The sequence below is a fragment of the Microcebus murinus genome, chromosome 11, assembly GCF_040939455.1.
Source record: "Microcebus murinus isolate Inina chromosome 11, M.murinus_Inina_mat1.0, whole genome shotgun sequence".
Lineage (NCBI taxonomy): Eukaryota > Metazoa > Chordata > Mammalia > Primates > Cheirogaleidae > Microcebus > Microcebus murinus.
In genome coordinates this window covers 85,512,939-85,533,594 of record NC_134114.1, presented here as the reverse complement: position 1 = coordinate 85,533,594, position 20,656 = coordinate 85,512,939, and the positions used below count along the sequence as shown (strand labels likewise).

General features: G+C 42.2%; 1 protein-coding gene across 2 annotated transcripts in view; it reads left to right on the top strand.

Annotated features, from left to right (window-relative positions):
* Positions 1-14,203: 14,203 nt before the first annotated feature.
* LOC142873754 (uncharacterized) overlaps positions 14,204-20,656 on the top strand; it is a 147,373-nt gene continuing 140,920 nt past the window's right edge. For both annotated transcript variants that reach the window (XM_076008275.1, XM_076008277.1), the window contains exon 1: positions 14,204-14,372. In XM_076008275.1, the coding sequence (XP_075864390.1) occupies positions 14,215-14,372 (158 nt within the window). In that variant the 5' untranslated portion in view covers positions 14,204-14,214. The remainder of the gene's footprint in view (positions 14,373-20,656) is intronic.

Sequence of the window (20,656 nt, the reverse complement as noted above, 5' to 3'; positions counted from 1 at the left end):
ACTTTGGGGCATATTTGAAAATGTTGACAATTTTTAAAAAATCAACAAGAGTCTTTTCAGCCGCAACGTATATCAAGTTAGTAAACCTACTTATACCTGTGGTTTAGGTTAAGAGAGATTTCCTTTAGGAAATGCAACTACCTTGTTTGATTAGATCATCCAAACGTAGTCAGCTTCAACAACAGCACCAAAGAAAGACCAGCCTGACACTCTCTTGAGGACAAATGATATTTAGGAATACCCCTTTGCCAGATGTTTTGGAGACATTTCTTTCATGCTTAATTTGGCAAATTGACTCATGCCTGACCCTGAAAAGGAAGGGAACCGTATGACTAAAAGGTCAGGCAGTCTTCCAGAACAAAATACCATAATCTGGGTGGCTTAAACAACAAAAATTTATTTCCAATAGTTCTAGAGGCTGCAAAGTCCACGATCAAGGTCTGGCAAAGTTGAGTTTCTGGAAAGGGCCATCTTCCTGGCTTGCAGATAGATGGCTGCCTGCTTGCTGTGTGCCCACATGGCCTTTTCTCGGTGCATGTGCTCAGACAGCTTGCTCTCTCATGTCTCCTCTTAAAAGGGCACTAATCCCATCTTGAGAGTAACACCCTTATAACCTCATCTAACTCTAATTACCTCCCAAATTCCCACATCTCCATTACATTGGGTACTAGGGCTTCAACATACATATGAATTTATGCAGACACCAACATTCATTCCATAACAGAGAAGTAAAGGACTTCACAGTTACGTGCTAAAATTCATGTGGACACCAACTAACTCAAGTTTTCCCAAACTATCCCCCAAACTTAATCCCTTCCTCTCCACTTCCCTATAATGACTGGTTCATCACTCAGGGTAGTGGAGCCTGAGAAGTGCCCTGGATTCCCATCGATGCCTTTGCACTCTTCTTCAGTCCCTTCTTCTCCTCTGGCCCACAAGAATCATCTAATGGACGATTCCCATGAAGTTTTAATTCGGTGCTAAGGACTGTGTAGTCTTTCAGGAACATTTCCATTTTAATAAGGGAGTCTTAAAGAGGAACCTCCAAAAAACAAACAAAATAAATAAATAAACCGCCTCTAGTATCATTTCAGGAAATGCTATAGCTAGTGAGGAGTTTGCAAACTGGAGATTCCATCTCATTATGTCCTGAATCACCACACAGAAGTGGTCACTACTGTCTGCTTGTGAGGCTGACCCTTGTCAAGAATTAGGTAACATGGCCGGGCGTGGTGGCTCACGCCTGTAATCCTAGCACTTTGGGAGGCCGAGGCGGGCGGATTGCTCAAGGTCAGGAGTTCAAAACCAGCCTGAGCGAGACCCCGTCTCTACCAAAAATAGAAAGAAATTAATTGACCAACTAAAAATATATATACAAAAAAAAAATTAGCCGGGCATGGTGGTGCATGCCTGTAGTCCCAGCTACTCGGGAGGCCGAGGCAGTAGGATCGCTGAGCCCAGGAGATTGAGGTTGCTGTGAGCCAGGCTAATGCCACGGCACTCACTCTAGCCTGGGCAACAAAGTGAGACTCTGTCTCAAAAAAAAAAAAAAAAAGAATTAGGTAACATGTGAGCAGAGAACAGTTCTGCCTTACTGGTAATCCTTTAACATAGTGGAGAGTAAAACTATGACAAAATAAATCATAGAATTTTAGAAATGGAAGAAACTTTTGGAATTCAGCTGGATCATTTTACAAATGAGCAAACCAAAGTACAGTGTGGCTGGGCGTGTTGCCCACTACTGCATAGTTATTTGAAGACCTCAAACTAGAACACCTTTCTACTACCCCCATTTCACTTCATTTCTCTAGTCCTGCCCCATATCCTCAGACATCAAGATCAGCCTCTGGCAACACACTTTCAGTCTGGACCTCTTAGCAAGGAGGTGGTCAAGGGAGCCACTTTCTCACCAGCGAGCCTTTAATTTATTAACCCTGAGCAAGCAATTCTACACATTTCATGCTGTGTTGGGCCTCAAAAATTAGTTTGTGGCTTCCTGTTAAAGCAAACCACACCTGTTGAATTGCCAGCTGTTACCACCCTACCTTCTCTATTCATAATTCACAAATTCAGGCAATCTTTCTAGGTAGGTACAGTTTTATTGCCTTCTTAATTATTAATGCACAAATGAAATAATAAGCACATGTCTTTTACCTTCATAGACCCCTGAGAAGGCCTCTGACATTAGGGAGACTTGTGGGGTCAATGGAGACATACCAGATTTAATAAATATTTCAGACACAGAGACACTGTCTCTACCTCCTGGGTCCCTTCTGATCGCGCAGTGTGACTATGTAGTTGTGCCTTTCCTGTAGCCCATGGGTATGGCCACTGGACTCTGCTGTTAGGAGCAGCTAACAGTGTAGCTCATTCATTGCCTCCATGCTTGTTTGAGGTTATGGAGAAAAAGGTAATATAAGCCCATGGTTGTATTAATTCCAAGGAGGATCATGAAAGCCAATTTGAGACATTTTTTTCAAGTTTGTATGGTGGAAAATTTCAAATCCAAAGTAAACAGAATAGCACAATGAATCCCCATGTACTCATCACCCAGCCTCAATAGCCTGCCATTCTTTTTTTTTTTTTTTTTTTTTTTGAGACAGAGTTTTACTCTGTTGCCTGGGCTAGAATGCTATGGCGTCAGCAACCTCAAACTCCTGGGCTCAAGGGATGGATCCTCCTGCCTCAGCTTCTTGGGTAGCTGGGACTACATGCCAGTATGCTTGGCTAATTTTTTCTATTTTTAGTTGTTTGGCTCATTTATTTCTATTTATAGTATAGACAGGGTCTTGCTCTTGCTTGGGCTGGTCTCGAACTCCTGAGCTCAAGCCATCCTCCCGCCTTGGCCTCCCAGAGTGCTAGGATTACAGGCATGAGCTATCTCGCCCAGCCTAGCCTGCCATTCTTGGTCCACCTGTACCTCCACACACTTCTCACCCTTACTCAGTTATTATCATTTTTAAAGTAAAATGTGTATATATTGAAATACACAATTTCTAGCCATACAATTTGGAAATGGATATCCCAATCTCTATCATCTCCTTTTGGTCACATTTACAATATATAAATCTGTAGATAAGGAAATAGCTTATAAGTGTTTAGCTTTTCTTGTTTTCAAATCATGAAGCATCGTTGTGGTGTTTCTCACTTTGGAAATTCCTTCCTTGTAGCTCCCCTCAGCCCACTTCAACACTGAAAGATCAGCCTTTCTTCCCCAACATGTGTTTCTAACAGTTTGCCTCTGTACATTGGCTTTAGATTTCTGCCTAGCTTCTGCGATTTGAGAATCCCAATGAGATTTCCAGTAATTTCTTCATTGGATTGACTCATCTCAGATAAAAAAGGCTGCTCCAACCCTCTCCCAGAACCCAGCAGCCTAACTCATCTTGACTGCTTGCCTGCTAAAGGAAATAAATGAAGCAGGTCGGCCTTTTCCACCCCTGGGTATCCCATGGAACTAAGAAGAAGGACAGGAAGTCCCTGACCACTCCAAGTATGAGGAATAGAAGGTGAATGAAATTGAGAGAAATGGCTTCCAGTCATTCTTGATCAAAAGAAAGGGGAAAAAAGTAAAGCTTCTGGGCTAAGAGTGTCACAGTAATTGTTCCTGCTATAAAACTAGTGTATATCAGCCAGATACACAAGCAGATGTATGCACTTTTTATATTGTGTCCCAGAAAAAATACATACATAAATGAAAAAGTTTTATGAAACAATATGTAACACTACAAGTAGTACCCCTTTATCTGCAGGGGACACATTCCAAGATTCCCAGTGGGTGCCTGAAACCGAGGATAGTACCAAACCCTACATACATTGTGTTTTTTCCTGTATATGCATACCTATGATAAATTTTAATTTGTAAATCAGGCACAGTGAGAGATTAACAACAGTAATAATAAAATAGAACAGTCATAACAATATACTGTTCACAGTTTCAGGGATAGAAGATTTCTTCTCAATGTAAACCCTTAGTAATGTCAACATATGCTTTTTCCTTTCCGTAAGTTGAGACCTTTCACCTTTTCCCTTAAAGCAAGCACTTTACATGCTTTTCTTCAGCATAATATCTGAATTGCCAGCATCACTACTCTTGGGCTTTGAGGCCATTATTAAGTACAGTAAGGGTTACTTGAACACAAGCACTGCACTACCCCAACAGTCAATCTGATGACTGAGACAGCTGCTAGGAGACTAACGGGTGGGGAGCATGTTCCGCGCAGATATGCTGGACAAAGGGATGATTCACGTCCCAGGCAGGATGGAGCAGGTCAGTGTGAGATTTCATAATGCTACTCAGAACAGTGCATAATTTAAAAATTATGAATTGTTCATTTCTGAAAATTTTCATTTACTATTTTTGGACCACAGTTGACCGCGGAAGGCAAAACCGTGGTTAACCGGGGACTACTATACTAAATTAACTATATCCAGATATCTTATACTTTATATTTCTGTAATTCTTTTTTTTTTTTTTTTTTGAGACAGAGTCTCACTTTGTTGTCCAGGCTAGAGTGAGTGCCGTGGCGTCAGCCTAGCTCACAGCAACCTCAAACTCCTGGGCTCGAGTGATCCTTCTGCCTCAGCCTCCCGAGTAGCTGGGACTACAGGCATGCGCCACTATGCCCGGCTAATTTTTTTTATATATATATATATATCAGTTGGCCAATTAATTTCTTTCTGTTTATAGTAGAGACGGGGTCTCGCTCTTGCTCAGGCTGGTTTTGAACTCCTGACCTTGAGCAATCCGCCCGCCTCGGCCTCCCAAGAGCTAGGATTACAGGCGTGAGCCACAGCGCCCGGCCTGTAATTCTTTTTTTTTAAGCCTTGTCACTACCCACTAAAATGATTTTGCAACCCACTGATGAGTTGCAACCTGTAGTTTGAAAACCACTCCCCTAAGTGTTTAGCATATGATGTTGGAATGGAGCTCTTCTCCCTGGGGTTCTTGGTCTCGCCATTTTCTTCAGCAGAGGCCAGTTTGATCCCTCACAGAGTATGGTTGCTCAGTTAAAATCCAAGACACCTAGGCCTCTTAGTAGACATAATATTTAGCTAGGGATTATTTAAAGCTAATCCACACTGAACTCCTGTCGGGTGGCAGGCTCCTCTTGACAACCAGCCCAACCCACCAGAGCAGGGGTGGAGGCGGCTAGAGAGGCAGTCATCGTGTGAGGTGCTGAGAGTGATGCACACACTCAGCCTGCCTCAGATATTCCCTGTTGTGTTTGCCATACTCTTTAGCTATAAGAAAAAACGCAAGCAAGTTACGTAAGAGAGGTGCTGTGTGTGCAAAGAAAATAACAGGCCCCGGATTTGAATCTAAATACTTTATAGCTATCTTCGTATATCTGAACCCAGAAAGAGAAATAAAAACACTTTAAAAGAGAAAGTCTAGGCTGGGCGAGGTGGCTCAAGCCTGTAATCCTAGCACTCTGGGAGGCCGAGGCGGGCGGATTGCTCGAGGTCAGGAGTTTGAAACCAGCCTGAGCAAGAGCAAGACCCCGTCTCTACTATAAATAGAAAGAAATTAATTGGCCAACTAATATATATATATATATATATATAAAAAAATTAGCCGGGCATGGTGGTGCATGCCTGTAGTCCCAGCTACTCGGGAGGCTGAGGCAGAAGGATTGCTTGAGCCCAGGAGTTTGAGGTTGCTGTGAGCTAGGCTGACGCCATGGCACTCACTCTAGCCTGGGCAACAAGCGAGACTCTGTCTCAAAAAAAAAAAAAAAAAAAAAAAAAGAGAAAGTCTAATGATATCTGACATCCAACAATAAGTCCTGGAAATATAATGATATATAGCCTGATCCAGTTAAAAAAAAATTAATTTAATTTAATTTAGCTTAATTGTTTAAATAGACAAATAATAATTATACAAATTCATGGGGTCTGATCCAGTTTTATAATACTAAAAATCATCATAGCTATGTTTCATGGGGCTCTTTCCAGTGATCCAATGTGCTTTATGTGAATTATCTCCTGGAATTTCACAAACTCTCTAGGAAATAAGTGATACTATAACCCCCACTTAACTGGTGGAGGTGGGAGACAGTGAGTATCAGTTGGGGCCCCAAGACCTGAAGCAGTGGTAGGGATTGCCATTTTCCCCACTAAACTTCCTCTTCTAAGACTGCCCCAGAAAGAGAAGCCCACCAGAATCAAGGAGGAGCTGCTCCCCAGACATATAGGAAGATGTAGATTCAAGTGGCTCAAGGGGTAGATTGTGATGAACATTGAAATGTACCACCCTGTTCTTCCTTTCAGTAAGGACTCATTGCTGAGCTAGAGGACTGTGCTCTGTCAGAGGACAACCTGCAGCTGTCAACCCATCAGGAGGTGACACTGCTACAGAGAGTCACCTGCCCAAGGTCACAAACTTCCTGGGTTGTGGATCCAGTCGGATGGGGATCTACATTCGAAGACTGGTTGAAGCAGAGGTGTACAGGTCCAGCCATTGCATTTCAGTAAAGGACAATCTGATATGTTAGGCAGAATAATGGCTCCCTCTTAAGATACCCACATCCTAATCCCTGGAATCTGGGCAAGTATTGTGTTAGATGACAAGGGGAAATTAAGGTTACAGATAGAATTAGGGTTGCTAATCATCTGGATTTAAAATAAATATATTATCCTGGATTATCTGGGCAGGCCCAGTATAATCAAAAGGGTCCTTTAAAGTGTAAGAGGGAGGTAGAAAAGGGAATCAAGTCATAGAGAGATTTGAAAATGCTATCAGGCTGGCTTTGAAGCTGGAGGAAGGAGATGACAGTAAAGGAAGGCAGACATCCTGTAGCAGCTGGGAACGGTAAGGAAAAAATTCTTTGCTTCAGTCTCCAGAAGAAACATGGTCCTGCTGACAGCTTGATTTTAACTCAGTGAGACTCATTTCAGATTTATGACTTCCAGAACTGTAAGATAATAAATTTGTGTCATTTTAAGATAGTTTTTTTTATGTTATGGTAATTTGTTACAGCAGCACTAGGAAACAAATACAGGCCATGTTAGAGCTCTCTGTGAACTCAGACAAGGATGCTCTCTGCCCTGCATCGCAATTCTCCCTCTGTCCTATCTTGCTTCTTTCGTGTCCCTTCCACACAAGGTGGGGCACTCCTTAGGAAACATCCTGCACGTGAAACTCTGTTTTAGAGTGTGCTCCCCAGAGAACCCAATTTGGGACAGATTATAAAAGCATATGGTGAGTCCTTATAATTATAAATATAAGGTTTATAATTGTTTATGAAAATGCGTTTAAAACTCCTTTCCAGTGTTACTCAAAAATATAATGAATATTTGAATATGAGTATCACTGGCCCTGATATTAAGACAATATGGGCTGGGCATGGTGGCTCATGCCTTTAATCCCAGCACTTTGGGAGGCTGAAGTAGAAGGAACACTTGAGCCCAGGAGTTTGAGACCAACCTGGGCAATATGTTGAGACCTTGTCTCTACCCTGGGTAACATAGCAAGACCTGTTTCTACAAAAATATAAGAAAAATTAGCCAGGCATGGTGGTGCCTACCTGTAGTCCCAGTATTTCAGAAGGCTGAGGTGGGAGGATCACTTGAGCTCAGGAGTTAGAAGGTACAGTGAGCTATGATTGCACCACTGTATTCCTAGGTGACACAGCAAGACATTATCTTTAAAAAAAAAAAAAGACAATGTGAAGTCAATGTGAAGAACATGGGTTTGACAGGTAGATAAGAGTTCAATTCTAGGTCCCTTACTTAGGCACTGCCATGGTTTGAAAGTTCATGTGTTGGAAACTTAATGCCCAGTGCAACAGTGTTGAGAGGTAGGACCTTTAAGAGGTGATTAGGTCACAAGGGCAGAGACCTCCCAGATGAATTAATGACATCATTATGGGAGTGGATTCCTGATAAAGGATAAGTTTGGCTCTCTTCCCCTCTCTTGCTCTCTCTGGCATGTTCTTTTGTCTTTTCACCTTCTGCCATGGAATGACACAGCAAGAAGGGCCTCACAAGATGCTGGCACCTTGATATTGGACTTCCCAGTCTCCAGAACTATGAAAAACAAATTTCTTTTCTTTAAAAATTACCTAGTCTGTAGTATTCTGTTATAGCAACACAAAACAGACTAAGACAGGCACATTATTAATACTTAACCTTTTCGGATTTAATTATCCTCCCTCACCACCCTCCACCCCCTAAAAAGAGATAACAAATACACTACCCCCACTACATAGCATTAAGCAAGGTAAAGTTTTGTACACTGTTACTGATTTGTGATAAAGACACAATAAAAATTAATTAAGCTCCTTTAACTTCATCTCATTTTCTCTCAGTAATTTACAATCTTGTTTAATAATAAATAATTGATACCTTGTGCAGAGGTGGAAGGCAAATCATCATTAAACTGTATGATTCTTCTCTCAAAATGTGCTTCAATTAAGGGAGCTCTGGAAGATAAGTGTGACCTGAAGTGGGGAAGGAAGGCTTCTGGAGGGATATAGGAATTTAACAGGGCTTATAAAAACGCCTTAGAGGCCGGGCGCGGTGGCTCACGCCTGTAATCCTAGCACTCTGGGAGGCCGAGGCGGGCGGATTGCTCGAGGTTGGGAGTTCAAAACCATCCTGAGCGAGACCCCGTCTCTACTAAAAAAATAGAAAGAAATTAATTGACCAACTGAAAAAATATATATATATACAAAAAATTAGCCGGGCGTGGTGGCACATGCCTGTAGTCCCAGCTACTCGGGAGGCTGAGGCAGGAGGATCGCTTGAGCCCAGGAGTTTGAGGTTGCTGTGAGCTAGGCTGACGCCACGGCACTCACTCTAGCCAGGGCAACAAAAGTGAGACTCTGTCTCAAAAAAAAAAAAAAAAAAAAAGCCTTAGAGAAAAAGGTGAGCAGAGGACACCATGGGGTCCTCACTCCAACTCTTGCATGTAATCCTAGTTCTGGTAAATGGAATTTGGAAGGGCAAGCAGCAGATAATCAAGTTTGTAAAGCACTGCAGTTATTTTATTTATTTCAACTGGTAACTTTAGACATGTAGAATAGTATACCTTGTAATGTGTACAGATATTTTGAAATGTACTACATAAATATGAAGTGTAGTTATAACCAAGAAGAATCTGAGAGAAAAAAAAACTGGAAAAGGACAAAGATATTGAGCTATATACTCATCTCAGATAAACACATAAAACCTTTGAAATTATAACATAACCAGTACTGTTAGATTCATGGCAATGGGTATTGCTCTCACTCCAAGCTGCTACTTTATATTTCTCATATTTATATTCATATGGCATCTCTATTTTCGATGTCTTACAAATTTCCCATCTCTCATAACCTTTTTAGCTGAAATTTCACATGTTTCATATCAACTCAGAAGCAAATTCTTTTCTGGAAGGTTGAATCTATCTGTTCAGCCATTTCTGAGTTACTCAAGGATGAGAAAATGTTGTTTAGGAAATTTGTCAAGGGTGTCAAACACACTTCTTGTGTGTTTTGATATAATTCAAAATGATTTAAACTTAAACCTCCAGAGCTGTTATGTATAATATATTCTGTAAGTAAAAAAACACTCTTTGCATTCTCTTTATACATGGAGTGTGGTTACAGAGAGATTTACTCAAATCCTGGAAAATCCTTTGGGTTTCCAAACCCTTCATACATGTTGTACTTAGAAAAATGCTTTTTTCTTTCTTTTTTTTAATCCCAAACTTCTAATTCTCTAGAATTATTTTAGGGTAAAAACTACCATCTGGCTGTACTGTCAGATAATAATATAAGTTTTGTTTTATGAAAATTAGAAAAAATAAGATTTAAAGTAAGATATATATAAATTTGACTCTTGGGCTTTTGTCCTTAAGCAAATATTATTGAGTAGTGGGGTTGTCTGTTTTCTGTTGCTTATAACAGAATACTGGGTAATTTATAAAGAAATGAAGTTTACTTCTTACAGTGAGAAGTTCAAGGTCAAAGGGCTACATTTGGTGAGAGCCTTCTTGCTGGTGGGGATTCTCTGCAGAGTCCTAAGGCAGCCCAGAGTATCACACAGCAAGGGGGCAACTGTGCTGGCTCAGAGCTCCCTTCCTCGTCTTCTTTTTCCCCCCAAAACCTGAAATGCTCCAAAATCTCTTCCTTTTCTTATAAAGCCACCAGTTCCACTCCCATGATAACCCATGAATCCATGAGTGGATTAATCCATTTATGAGGACAGAGCCCTCATGACCCAGCCATCTCTCAATACTGCCACATTGGGGATTAAGTTTCAATATGAATTTCAGAGGGGAAAAAAAACATTCAAACTACAGCATTTTACCCCTGGCCCCTCAAACTCATGTACTTCTCACATCCAAATACATTTATTCCATTCCCATAGCTCCAAAGTCTCAACTTGTTCCAGCACCAACTCAAACGTCCAAAGTCCAGAGTATTACCTATGAAATCAAAACAAGTTATCTCCTTTCAAGATACAATGATGGTACAGGCATAAAAAATTCCCATGTCAAAAGGAAGGAATATGCAAAAAGAAAGTAGTAACAGGCCCCAAGAAAGTCCAAAACCCAGCAGGGCAGACATTAAATTGTAAAGCTGGAGAATAATTTCTTTGACTCCATGTGCTGCTTTCTGGACACACTGGGGTGGGGTTGGACTGCCAAGCCTCACACAGTCCTGCTTCTATGGCTTTTCTGGGTATAGCACATGTGGCTACTCATCCAGATTGAAGTCTGGTACCTGAAGCTTTCCCAGCAGGCATTGCATGCTGCTAGTGATGCCACAGTTCTGGGGGCCTGGTGATGATGGGAACTCTGGTGGGAACTCTGCCATGGTCTTGCTTCCAAGACCATTAGGCATTGACCTGGTGGGAATGTAGCAGCTGCAACTCCACATTTCTGCTTAACATTTCCCTAGTAGGGGGCTCTTGACAGTGGGTCTGTTCCTGTCTTTGCCTGGAAACCGAGGCTTTCAGCAACATCTTTTGAAATCTGGCTGGAGAGCTGCCAAGCCTCCATAGTTCTGCTTTCCGGAAGCCTGCAGAACTAGCACTATGTGGATACTGCTAAGTCTTACAGCTTGTATTTTCTTCAATGGTGGGTCAACCCACACCTAGGGCTGCGTGAGCCACAGCTGGCATAGCCTCAAAGCACTGAACCAGAATTTGGGAAACAGAGATCTGAAGTGGCTCTGGGCAGCAAGCTCATCGTGGGCACCCTGGATCTATCTCCCAGAACCATACTATCCTCCTAGGTGTCTGGGCCTGTGATAGGAGGGGCAATCTCAAAGAATGCCAAAATGCCTTGAGGGTCTTTCTTTCATTCTTTTGATGATCCCTTTGCTCCATGTTAATTAATCTCCTTAGCAAAATCATGCCTTTTTACTCTTTACATGGCCAATCTGAAAGTTTTCCAAATCCTTTCCACTTTGCTTCTCTTTTAATTATAAATTCTGTCTTTAAATCATTCTTTCCCTCTCGCAGCTTAATGTAAGTGGTTAAAAGTAGCCATGCAGCAGCCTGAATGCTTTGCTGCTTAGGTATTTCTTCCACCAGATACCCTAGTTTATCCCTGTCAAGTTGTCTTCCACAAAGCACTCAGGCACAGACCCAGGTTCACAAAGTTCTTTGATAGTTTAAAACAAGGATGGTCTTTCCTTCGGTTTCCAGTATCCTGTTCCTCAGTTCCATCTGAGACCTTGTCACAAAGGCCTGTACCAGCATTCTGGTAACAACCACCTCACCAATTTCTAATGAGTTCCAAACTTTCTCTAGTCTTTGTGTTTCCTAAGCCCTCACCAGAATTTAACCTTTTTCTAGACTGCTTCTCCAAAATTTTTCAGCCTCTGCTCATTACCTAGTTCCAAAGCTGCTTCCACATTTTCAAGTATTTGTTATCAGCAACACCCCACTCCCAGTACTAATTTCCTGTCTTAGTCCACTTTCTGTTGTTTACTACAGAATACCTAAAACTGAGGCAATTTACAAAGACATGAAATTTATATCTTATAGTTCTAGAGGCTGGTAAGTCCAAGATCAAGGGGTCACATTTGGTGAGAGCTTTCTTACTGGAAGGGACTCCATGCAAAGTCCTGGGGTGGTGCAGGGCATCACATGATGAGGGGGCTGAGTGTTCTAGCAGAGGCCTCTCTTCTTCTTATAAAGCCACCAATCCCACCCCCATGATAACCCATTAATTCATTAACCCATCAATCCATGAGTGGATTAATCCATTTACAAGGACATAGCCCGCCTGACCCAACCACCTCTTAAAGGTTCCACCTCTCAAAACTGCCACATTGGAGACTAAATTTCAATATAAATTGTAGAGAGGACAAACATTCAAACCATAGCAGGTAGACTTACAAAATGTTTCTAGGATGATATCTTATTTATTATATTATTATAAGTGCCCTGAAATACTGGGAAATTAGAAAATTAAAAAGAACTAAAGTAGGAATAGGTGGAGAGAGAGGGAGAGGTGGGGAGAGGGGGAGAGAGGAATAGGGTAGAGAGAGGGAGCAAGATGGGAGAGGCCCCTTTCTCCTGACCTGGCAGACAGTCCCAAGATATAAGGACTTGTTTCAGTTATTTAATACTGCATAACAAATCACCTCAAAACCCAGAGGCTTAAAACAACAACAAGTCTTTTATTGTTATCATCATAGCCCTGGGGATTGGCTGGGTTTAACTAGATAGTGAGTTTTTGCTGGGAATCTCTCATGCAGTTGCAGCTTCTAGGGCTAGCATTATCTCTCACTCCTGTCTGGCACCTGGTCTGGGAAGGCTCAAACATCTGGGAGCTAGAACAGATGGGGCCCTTTGGGCATCTCTTTTTGTCTTTACCTGGTCTCTCTGCATGGTTTCTCCAGCATGGCAGTTTCCCGGTAGCCAAACTTCTTTTAAGGTAGCTCAGGGTGAGAACGCCAGATGGATCTGCATTTCCTTTTCTAACCTAACCTCAGAAGTCAGGGCAGTCACAAAGTCCAACCTAGATTCAGGGGGAGACAACAGACTCCACCTCTTGATGAGAGGTGTACTAAAGAAATCTGTGGACATATTTTAAAACCACCAGAGGACTTCACAGGCCTCTGCCAGAAAGTCTGGGACAGAATAATGAGTCATTCACTAAACCACAAATTGCTTCATTGTGGTTCCCCTTCTGCTCAAGTGGAAGGATAGTGTAATATTTAAGGATTCTTGCTCTGGAGTGAGATTGCCTAGGCTTGCCTTTGCCCTGACGTTTACTGAGCCTGGAACCTCGAGCAGGTCTTGGTACCTCAGTTTTCCTTTCTTACATTGGAGATAATGAAAGCTAACATTTATTGAGCACTTAGTAGGTGTCAAGCATTGTCCTAATTGCATTATGTATGACCTTTTGTCCTCAAGATAACCCTACTGGGTACTTATCTACACTCTAAGTTATAGAGTTTATAATAGAAGGCATCTTCCAGCTCTGCAGTGTGGATCAATTGAGACGCCCTATTATTAATATGTCTCTCTTGATGTTGTAAAGGTGTTGGGGAAAATTCTAGTGACGCCTGACTAACACAGTAAGCCTTTTCCAGAAGTGGACCCTACGTGCACAATGTCACACAGGAGCGCAGATTGTTCCCGGTACAGGGTGGAAGCCAAGGTTGGGGCTGAGAGGGTCGGGTTTCTTGACAGGTGTAAAAATTCATTAAAAAAAAGGCAACCATTCCGAGTCTCATTTCGGGCCACGGGTACGGAACCCTGTGCAGCAGTCCTGGAGAGTGGGGTCACAAGTGCCAGTTCTGAGTTTACAAAACGGGAGTGTTTACCTTTTTCCTGGAAAAGGAATGCACCACTGTGGGCGGTCGGAGGGGTTCTGCCGGGAGAAAGCCCACCCGCTGCCAGACGAGTTCCCAAGCGTCAGGGGCCGGCGCGGTGGCCGGACGCACGACGCCGACACCCGCTCCGGGGGCCTCCTGTGTGCCCGGCCTCCTCTCGCGTCCCCGTCGCCGCCGCCGGCTCCCTGACTCCTGGAGCCACCTCCTCCTCCTCCCGCTCCCCTAAGGTGCGCTCCCGGGCAATTCCGGAGCGCCCGTCTTCCCAGCCCGGGCAAAACCCGGGGAGGCGGATCCCTCGCCCCGAGCGCCCGGCGGCCACTGGGCATGCTCCGTCGCCAGGCGGGTCCCGGGCCGCGAGCAGCGCCCGCGCGGGGCGGACTCCCGCTCCCGCCGCGCGCCCTCCTCCTCCTCCCCGCGCGCAGGCGGCGGGCGCATGATGGCGGCGGCCGGGGGCGCCAGCGGCGGCGGCGGTGGCAGCAGCGGCGGCGGCGGCGGCTGCAGCAGCAGCAACACGTCCAGCACCGGCGAGGAGGAGAGGATGCGGCGCCTCTTCCAGACGTGCGACGGCGACGGGGACGGGTACATCAGCAGGTACGCCGGGAGGTACGAGACGCCGGCTGGGGGAGCCCAGCCCCTGCTCGCTGCCCTTGACCCCTGCTCTGCCCCCCTCGCCCCAACTTCCAGCAAGTTGCTCGGAAGCTCGCGGGAAAAGTTGGCCGGGACTCCCAGGGCGCGTCGCCGGCTCGGCCACCGAGGCCGAGGGGCCGCTGCTCGGTGCACCTTCGGGAGGTGCCAGTTGGCGCAACTTTTCCCAGCGTTGTCTTTGTCTAGGCGCTGGGAGAGACGTCTCTTTAGGGTGCGAGCCCTGCCCGGGGGTCTCGGCGCGCTCCCGCCCGTGCGCAGACGGTTCCGGCCGCTCGTCCCGGGAGGAGGGCTGGCGGTCCTGCGGCTCGGGCTCCTGCGCGGCGAGCGGCCGCGGCCCCGGTGGGCGGCGGTCTCTCCCGGTGGGCGGCGGTCTCTCCCGCGGCTCGCCGGGCAGCCCCGGGCCCGCCGGGAGGAGATGCGCCCGCGGCGCGGTGACGGAGCCCGACACGGAAAGAACCTGTGCAGAACTTCCCATCGCCGCCGAGCCCCAGAATCTCCAAACTTCACAGCCCGGAGAATGAGCATAGCTTGCCACCCAGTATTGATTTAAAGACACGAGCCTGGGGGTAACGAAGCGCTCGGGAGCAAACTGGGCGTTAGGAAGGCGGGTCTGGAATCCGCACCCTACCCAGGGCGGTGTCGCGGCTTTGTGCCCCTGGACACGGCCGAATAATGACTGCTACCTGAATCTGTATTATTGATCAGACACTGACGGCGAAGAAGGCAGTCGTAAAGTTTTGTGATAACGCGTTTATGAAACATTAGCACCGGGCGCTGAAAGACTTAGTGCCCGCCGAAATTTGAACTGCCTGCAGTGAAGGAGGCAGCCTAAATTGTGTATTACATGTTTCTCAGCTTTTGTCTTAACGATGCTTAAGATCCTTTCTGAAAATCTGGGGCTGCTTCCTGCTGATTGTCCTTGCCCACCTAAAGAAATATAGAGTGGGGGATTTTCCCCTTAAATTTTTAAAGAAGCTCTCTGAAACAGGTACTTTAACATGTGAAAATTTGACTTGATTTATTTGGGACTCTTGACTCAATTTTGGTCGTTCCTATGTGAATTTTATGATTCTTCCAAAGTTTCACTGAGAAACATTAGAAAGATATCAGAAAACTTTACAGAGCAATTATGTTTGGAAGTAAAAATATGTAATTCTGAATGAGTCCATAGATTTTTATATGAAAGTCTTTGACTATCTCAGTTCTGGGATAAAAATTTCATTATATAGTTTACTTTTTTATTGTTTTTCCTATTTGAAAGGTTATCTTATTTGCAATAATAAAAGCAATCTACATTCAAGTTTGGATGCAAAAAGAATTTAATTTTACACAAGCAAGAGTGCATATAGAAAACTAGCAGCATTCTGTCCTTCCTTGACTCTAATCTGGCCTATTGATATGTTACGTTACCTGATCTATACTTTCTGGATAAATGCTCTTGCTATTTTCAGTGATCTACCCCAGAAGTTAATGAATTCTGTAAGCATAATGTCATAACTTTGTTTTGGAAAGTAAGGCATTGTGTATAAGAGGATGGCAATAAAGAAGGGGTTTCAGATTAGAGTAGAAATTGGCTAGGGAAAAAGTGGAAAAGGCAGTTAACATTCCTTGAGCCACATCACTTTAATGTATCTGCTTGAAAGTTGCAGGGTATGTGTAGTAATGGACCCTAAAGCATGCCTTTAACAGTGGGTGGAGTTGCCTTGGAAATTATGCTGTGGCAAAATTTCCATGCAGGAGGAATTTAGGGATGGCAATCTAATTCAAAGAGGGCACCAAGGAACTTGTCTGGAAGTGTGTTATGCTAAGCACAATTTTACCTGGAATGTATGTTTATTTGGTATGGCTTGGGAAATAGAGTTAATGAAGATACGGGCCATTGAATTACTTCCTCTCTGAAGCCATGCCTCTGTGCTACCTGTGTTTTAGTGACCTGTACTTACCACTCTGTAGTGGGTGATAGGGTTAGGAGGGTTGCAACTTTTCTCTTTCAGACTTTGTTGTATATCATAATAAAACCTTAAAATTTTTGGATTCTTTAAAAGATGCTAAATTTATGCTCATGGTAGACAGCTGTATCCATTGGGATTTCAGTTGGCTATTTCTCATCACAAAAACCTAACCACAGTCAAATAAGGGTTGGCTTTGTCACTTAGTGGAAGTCTGGAGGTAGGCTCTGTAGGCTGGGGCAACAGCTCCACAATGCTGTCAATCCCCAGCTTTCTTTTGTCTTTCTCCATCACCATTCTTAACATAAAGCATTCATCCTCGTGGTTATCTCATAATCCAAAGATGATCGTTCTATCTGTAGCCTCATCCCCAAGTTCTGGGGAAGATGTAAAAGGAAGTTGAAATGAGAGGTGTCTAGATCATTAAAGCAGAGCTTTCTCAAATCCCTTAATTATGTCAAACTACATCACCTAACCATACCTATGTGCGCTAGAGTCTGAGGAAGCATATAATTCAACTAGGCACATTGCCTCCTAAACAAAATCTGGGTTTTGTTTAGCAGGAAATAGATATTGCGAGGGCAAGCAACAATCACTGTGCATGATAACCTATATTCAACTGTATTGGCTCTGGTCCTTTGCCTAGCTCTTGTTCTAAAACAGGAGTGGGCTAGAAATCTTAAGTTTGGGGGAAGGATAAGTGGAAGAGAGACTGGGCAGTGAGAGGAAATGTCAGGGAGGTAAAGGGTAGCACTTTGTGCCTTTAGTATTCTCTTTCATCATGCTGACAAAAAAGGCGTCAGCTAACTGGAGATTTCTGGAATTGCTGCTTCTGCCAAGGAACTTCTAGCCTGTGAAAGGGACCCAGAATCATGCCCATCAATAGGGTGGAGCAGAAGACTACCATCAGATGGTGCCAAACTGCAGCTGGGACAGGGCAGGATTTGGGCTGCACAGTGGGACCATGCCAGGTTCTTCCAGTGCATTTCATTAACCTTACAATGACTTAACCTTGTATTTTATGGTATAGAATTTTTTGGACCCTGAATATTGTGTTATAGGAGGTGGTGGAGGCTATTCTATTTGTTAAAATTAATTTCCCTTTGGAATTTTAACACTCTTTGCTTTTACCCTTCAGTGTAAGAAACTACTTATGTTGAACCTATCTTTGACAAGTATCTAAAACTAACACTTATATTTTTATCTAGTACCCAGATCTCACCTCAAACATTGGTACTTCGGAGAGGGCTTCCCTGACCACTGTATCAAAGTGGGTTTGCTGCATCCTGCCATTATTCTCCGTGGTGGTACCAATTGCTTTCTTTCAAAGCACTCTTTACAACTTGTGATAGCATTTCTATGTGCTACTTTGCCTATTTACTGTCTTTTTTTTTTTTGTCTATTTATTGTTCTTCATTAGCACAGGAACCATGTCTGCTTTGTTAAAACAGTACACCCACTACCTAGCACAGTATCTTATATGTGGCACACAATCAATAAATTTTGATGAAAAATGACCAAGAGTGAACAATGGTATATTCATGTATATTGAAAAATCTTTCAAGCATTTTCACTTCCAAACATATTCCAAGTTTATGAAATATTTTGTATATATATATTTTATTAAAGAATATGAGTATTTTCCTTTAAGAATAACTTCTTTGGGGTTATATAAAAGCTATTCTTATTGTTGAAAATTTGGAAAGTATAGAAATGTACAAAAATAAAATATCAAAATCATCTAAAATCCCATAACCTAGGAATATGATTTCTGTTTTCCCAGTGATACATCTGTATCATGTCATTCCTGTAGTACATTAAATCTGATTGGATATATGGAAAAATATCACATGTTCATGGATAGGAAAACTTAATATTGTTAAGATCACAATACTCCTCCCTCCCAAATTGATCTACAGAATCGACACAATTCTTCTCAGTACCTAACTGCTGCTTTTTGTAGAAATTGACAAGCTGATCCCAAAATTCATGTGGAAACTCAAGGGACCCAGAGTAGTCAAAACAATCTTGGAAAAAAAAAAGGTAGAGAATCCGTACTTCCCAATTTCAAAACATTCTCCAAAGCAACGGTAATAGAGACAGTGTAATGTGCTACTGACATAAGCATAGACAAATAGATTGATGAAATAGAATTGAGAATCTAGAAATATACCCATATATTCATGGTCAGTTGATTTTCAACAAAGGTGCCAAGATAAGATGCCAGGATCAAGGATGAAATGGGGAAAAAATAGTCTTTTCAACAAATGGTGCTGGAACAACAATGTGGTTGAGCAACGTGGTCACACGTAAAAGAATGAAGTTGGATACTTTCCTCACATTATATACAAAAATTACCTCAAAATGCATCAAAACCTGAAATGTAAGAGCTAATACTATTAAACTCTTAGAAGAAAACATAGAGCTAAATCTTTGTAAACATGAATTTGGCAATGTATTCTCATATGTTACACCAAAAGCACAACCTACAAAAGAAAAAAGAGATAAACTGGGCTTCATCAATTTCAAGATTTATGCTTCAAGAAATACTATCAAAAAGTGAAAGACAACCTGCAGAATGGGAGAAAATATTTGCAAATCATGTGTCTGATAAAAGACTTATACTTAGAATATATAAAGAATACTTATAACTCAATAATAAAAGGACAAATAATCCAATTTAAAAATGGGTAAAGAATCTGAATAGACATTTCTCCAAGGAGGATATACAAATTGCCAATAAGTACATGAAAAGATAGTCAACATCATTAGCCACCAGGGAAATGCAAATCAAAACTATAGTGAGATACCACTACAAAACTACAGTGAGATACCACTTTACACCAAGTAGGATGGGTATAATCAAAAAGTCAGGTAATAGCAAGTGTTGACAAGAATGTGGAGAAATCAGAACCTTCACACACTGCTGGTAGGAATGTGAAATGGTGCAGCTACTTTGGGAAACAATCTAGCAGTTCCTCAAAAACTTAAACATAGAATTGCCATATGACCCAACAATTCTACTCGTAGATATATAACCAAGAGAACTGAAAATATATGTCCACACAAAAACATAAGCATAATTGTTCATAGCAGCATTATTTATAGTAGTCAAAAGATGTAAACAAACCAAGTGTATATATCATCGGATGAATGAATAAACAAGATGTGGTATATTCATATAATGGAATATTATTTAACCATAAAAAGAAATGAAGTACTGATACATGCTACAACATGGATGAACCTTGAAAACATTAATGCTAAGTCAAAGTCTCCAGTGACAAAAGACCACATATTATATTTCATTTATATGAAATGTCCAGAATAGACAATTTTATAGAGACAGAAAGTAGATTGTGATTGCTTAGGTTTGAGGATAATGGAATGGGATTGTGGAGTGAAAACTAAAGACTACAAAGTTTCTTTTTTGAAGTGATAAAAATGTTCTAAAACTGATCGTGGTGATAGCTGAATAACTCTGTGAATATACTAAATCACCATTGAACTTTAAATCAGTAAATTTTACAGTATGTGAATTATACCTCAACAAAGCTGTTACAAAAAGATCAAAAATGTGATTTATAATTGTATGTAGTATTCCATTATTTATTTAATTAATTATTCTCCTATTGTTGAATATTTATGTTGTTTCTCATTATTTGCTTCGGAATTTCATTAAATCTAAGTTTTCTCAAAGACAAGGATACACCATTATTTTATGTATCAATTAAATTATGGTAAAATCCTTCTTGCCACCTAGAATTTTTATTTCATTCTTATTGAAAGGATTCCTTTGCAATTCTTTAGTTATAGATTTTTTATCACATTTCACTCTTATACACATATAAAATAGGAAAATAAATCGAATAGCTTAAAATAATCCTAAAACTTCTTCACATTTAAAATCCAGTCTTCTAAATCACTTTTTAGTTCAGAGCATTGATGTGTTTCATTACTGACATCAACCTCTGTGGCATCAAAATATACAGGGATGCAGGATTTCTTCAAAGAGGGCTCCACTATTTTCTGTAGGATTTTTCTTCTAAGATGCTGACACCCGTTGTGCAAGTATCGATGTTGGTACTCCTGATCTTACCAGAGGTGTCAATCAAAGGTTCGGGACAATAACCAGTACTTGTATTGTCAAACTGCATTGAGAGTTGCAGCTATCTAGTTATGTTACCGAGGATAACAACCTGATCTACAATGAGCAAGCAGCGGTAACTACGGTGGCATCAGGCCAACAGAAATTGTAAGAAACATGCAGATTTTGCAATG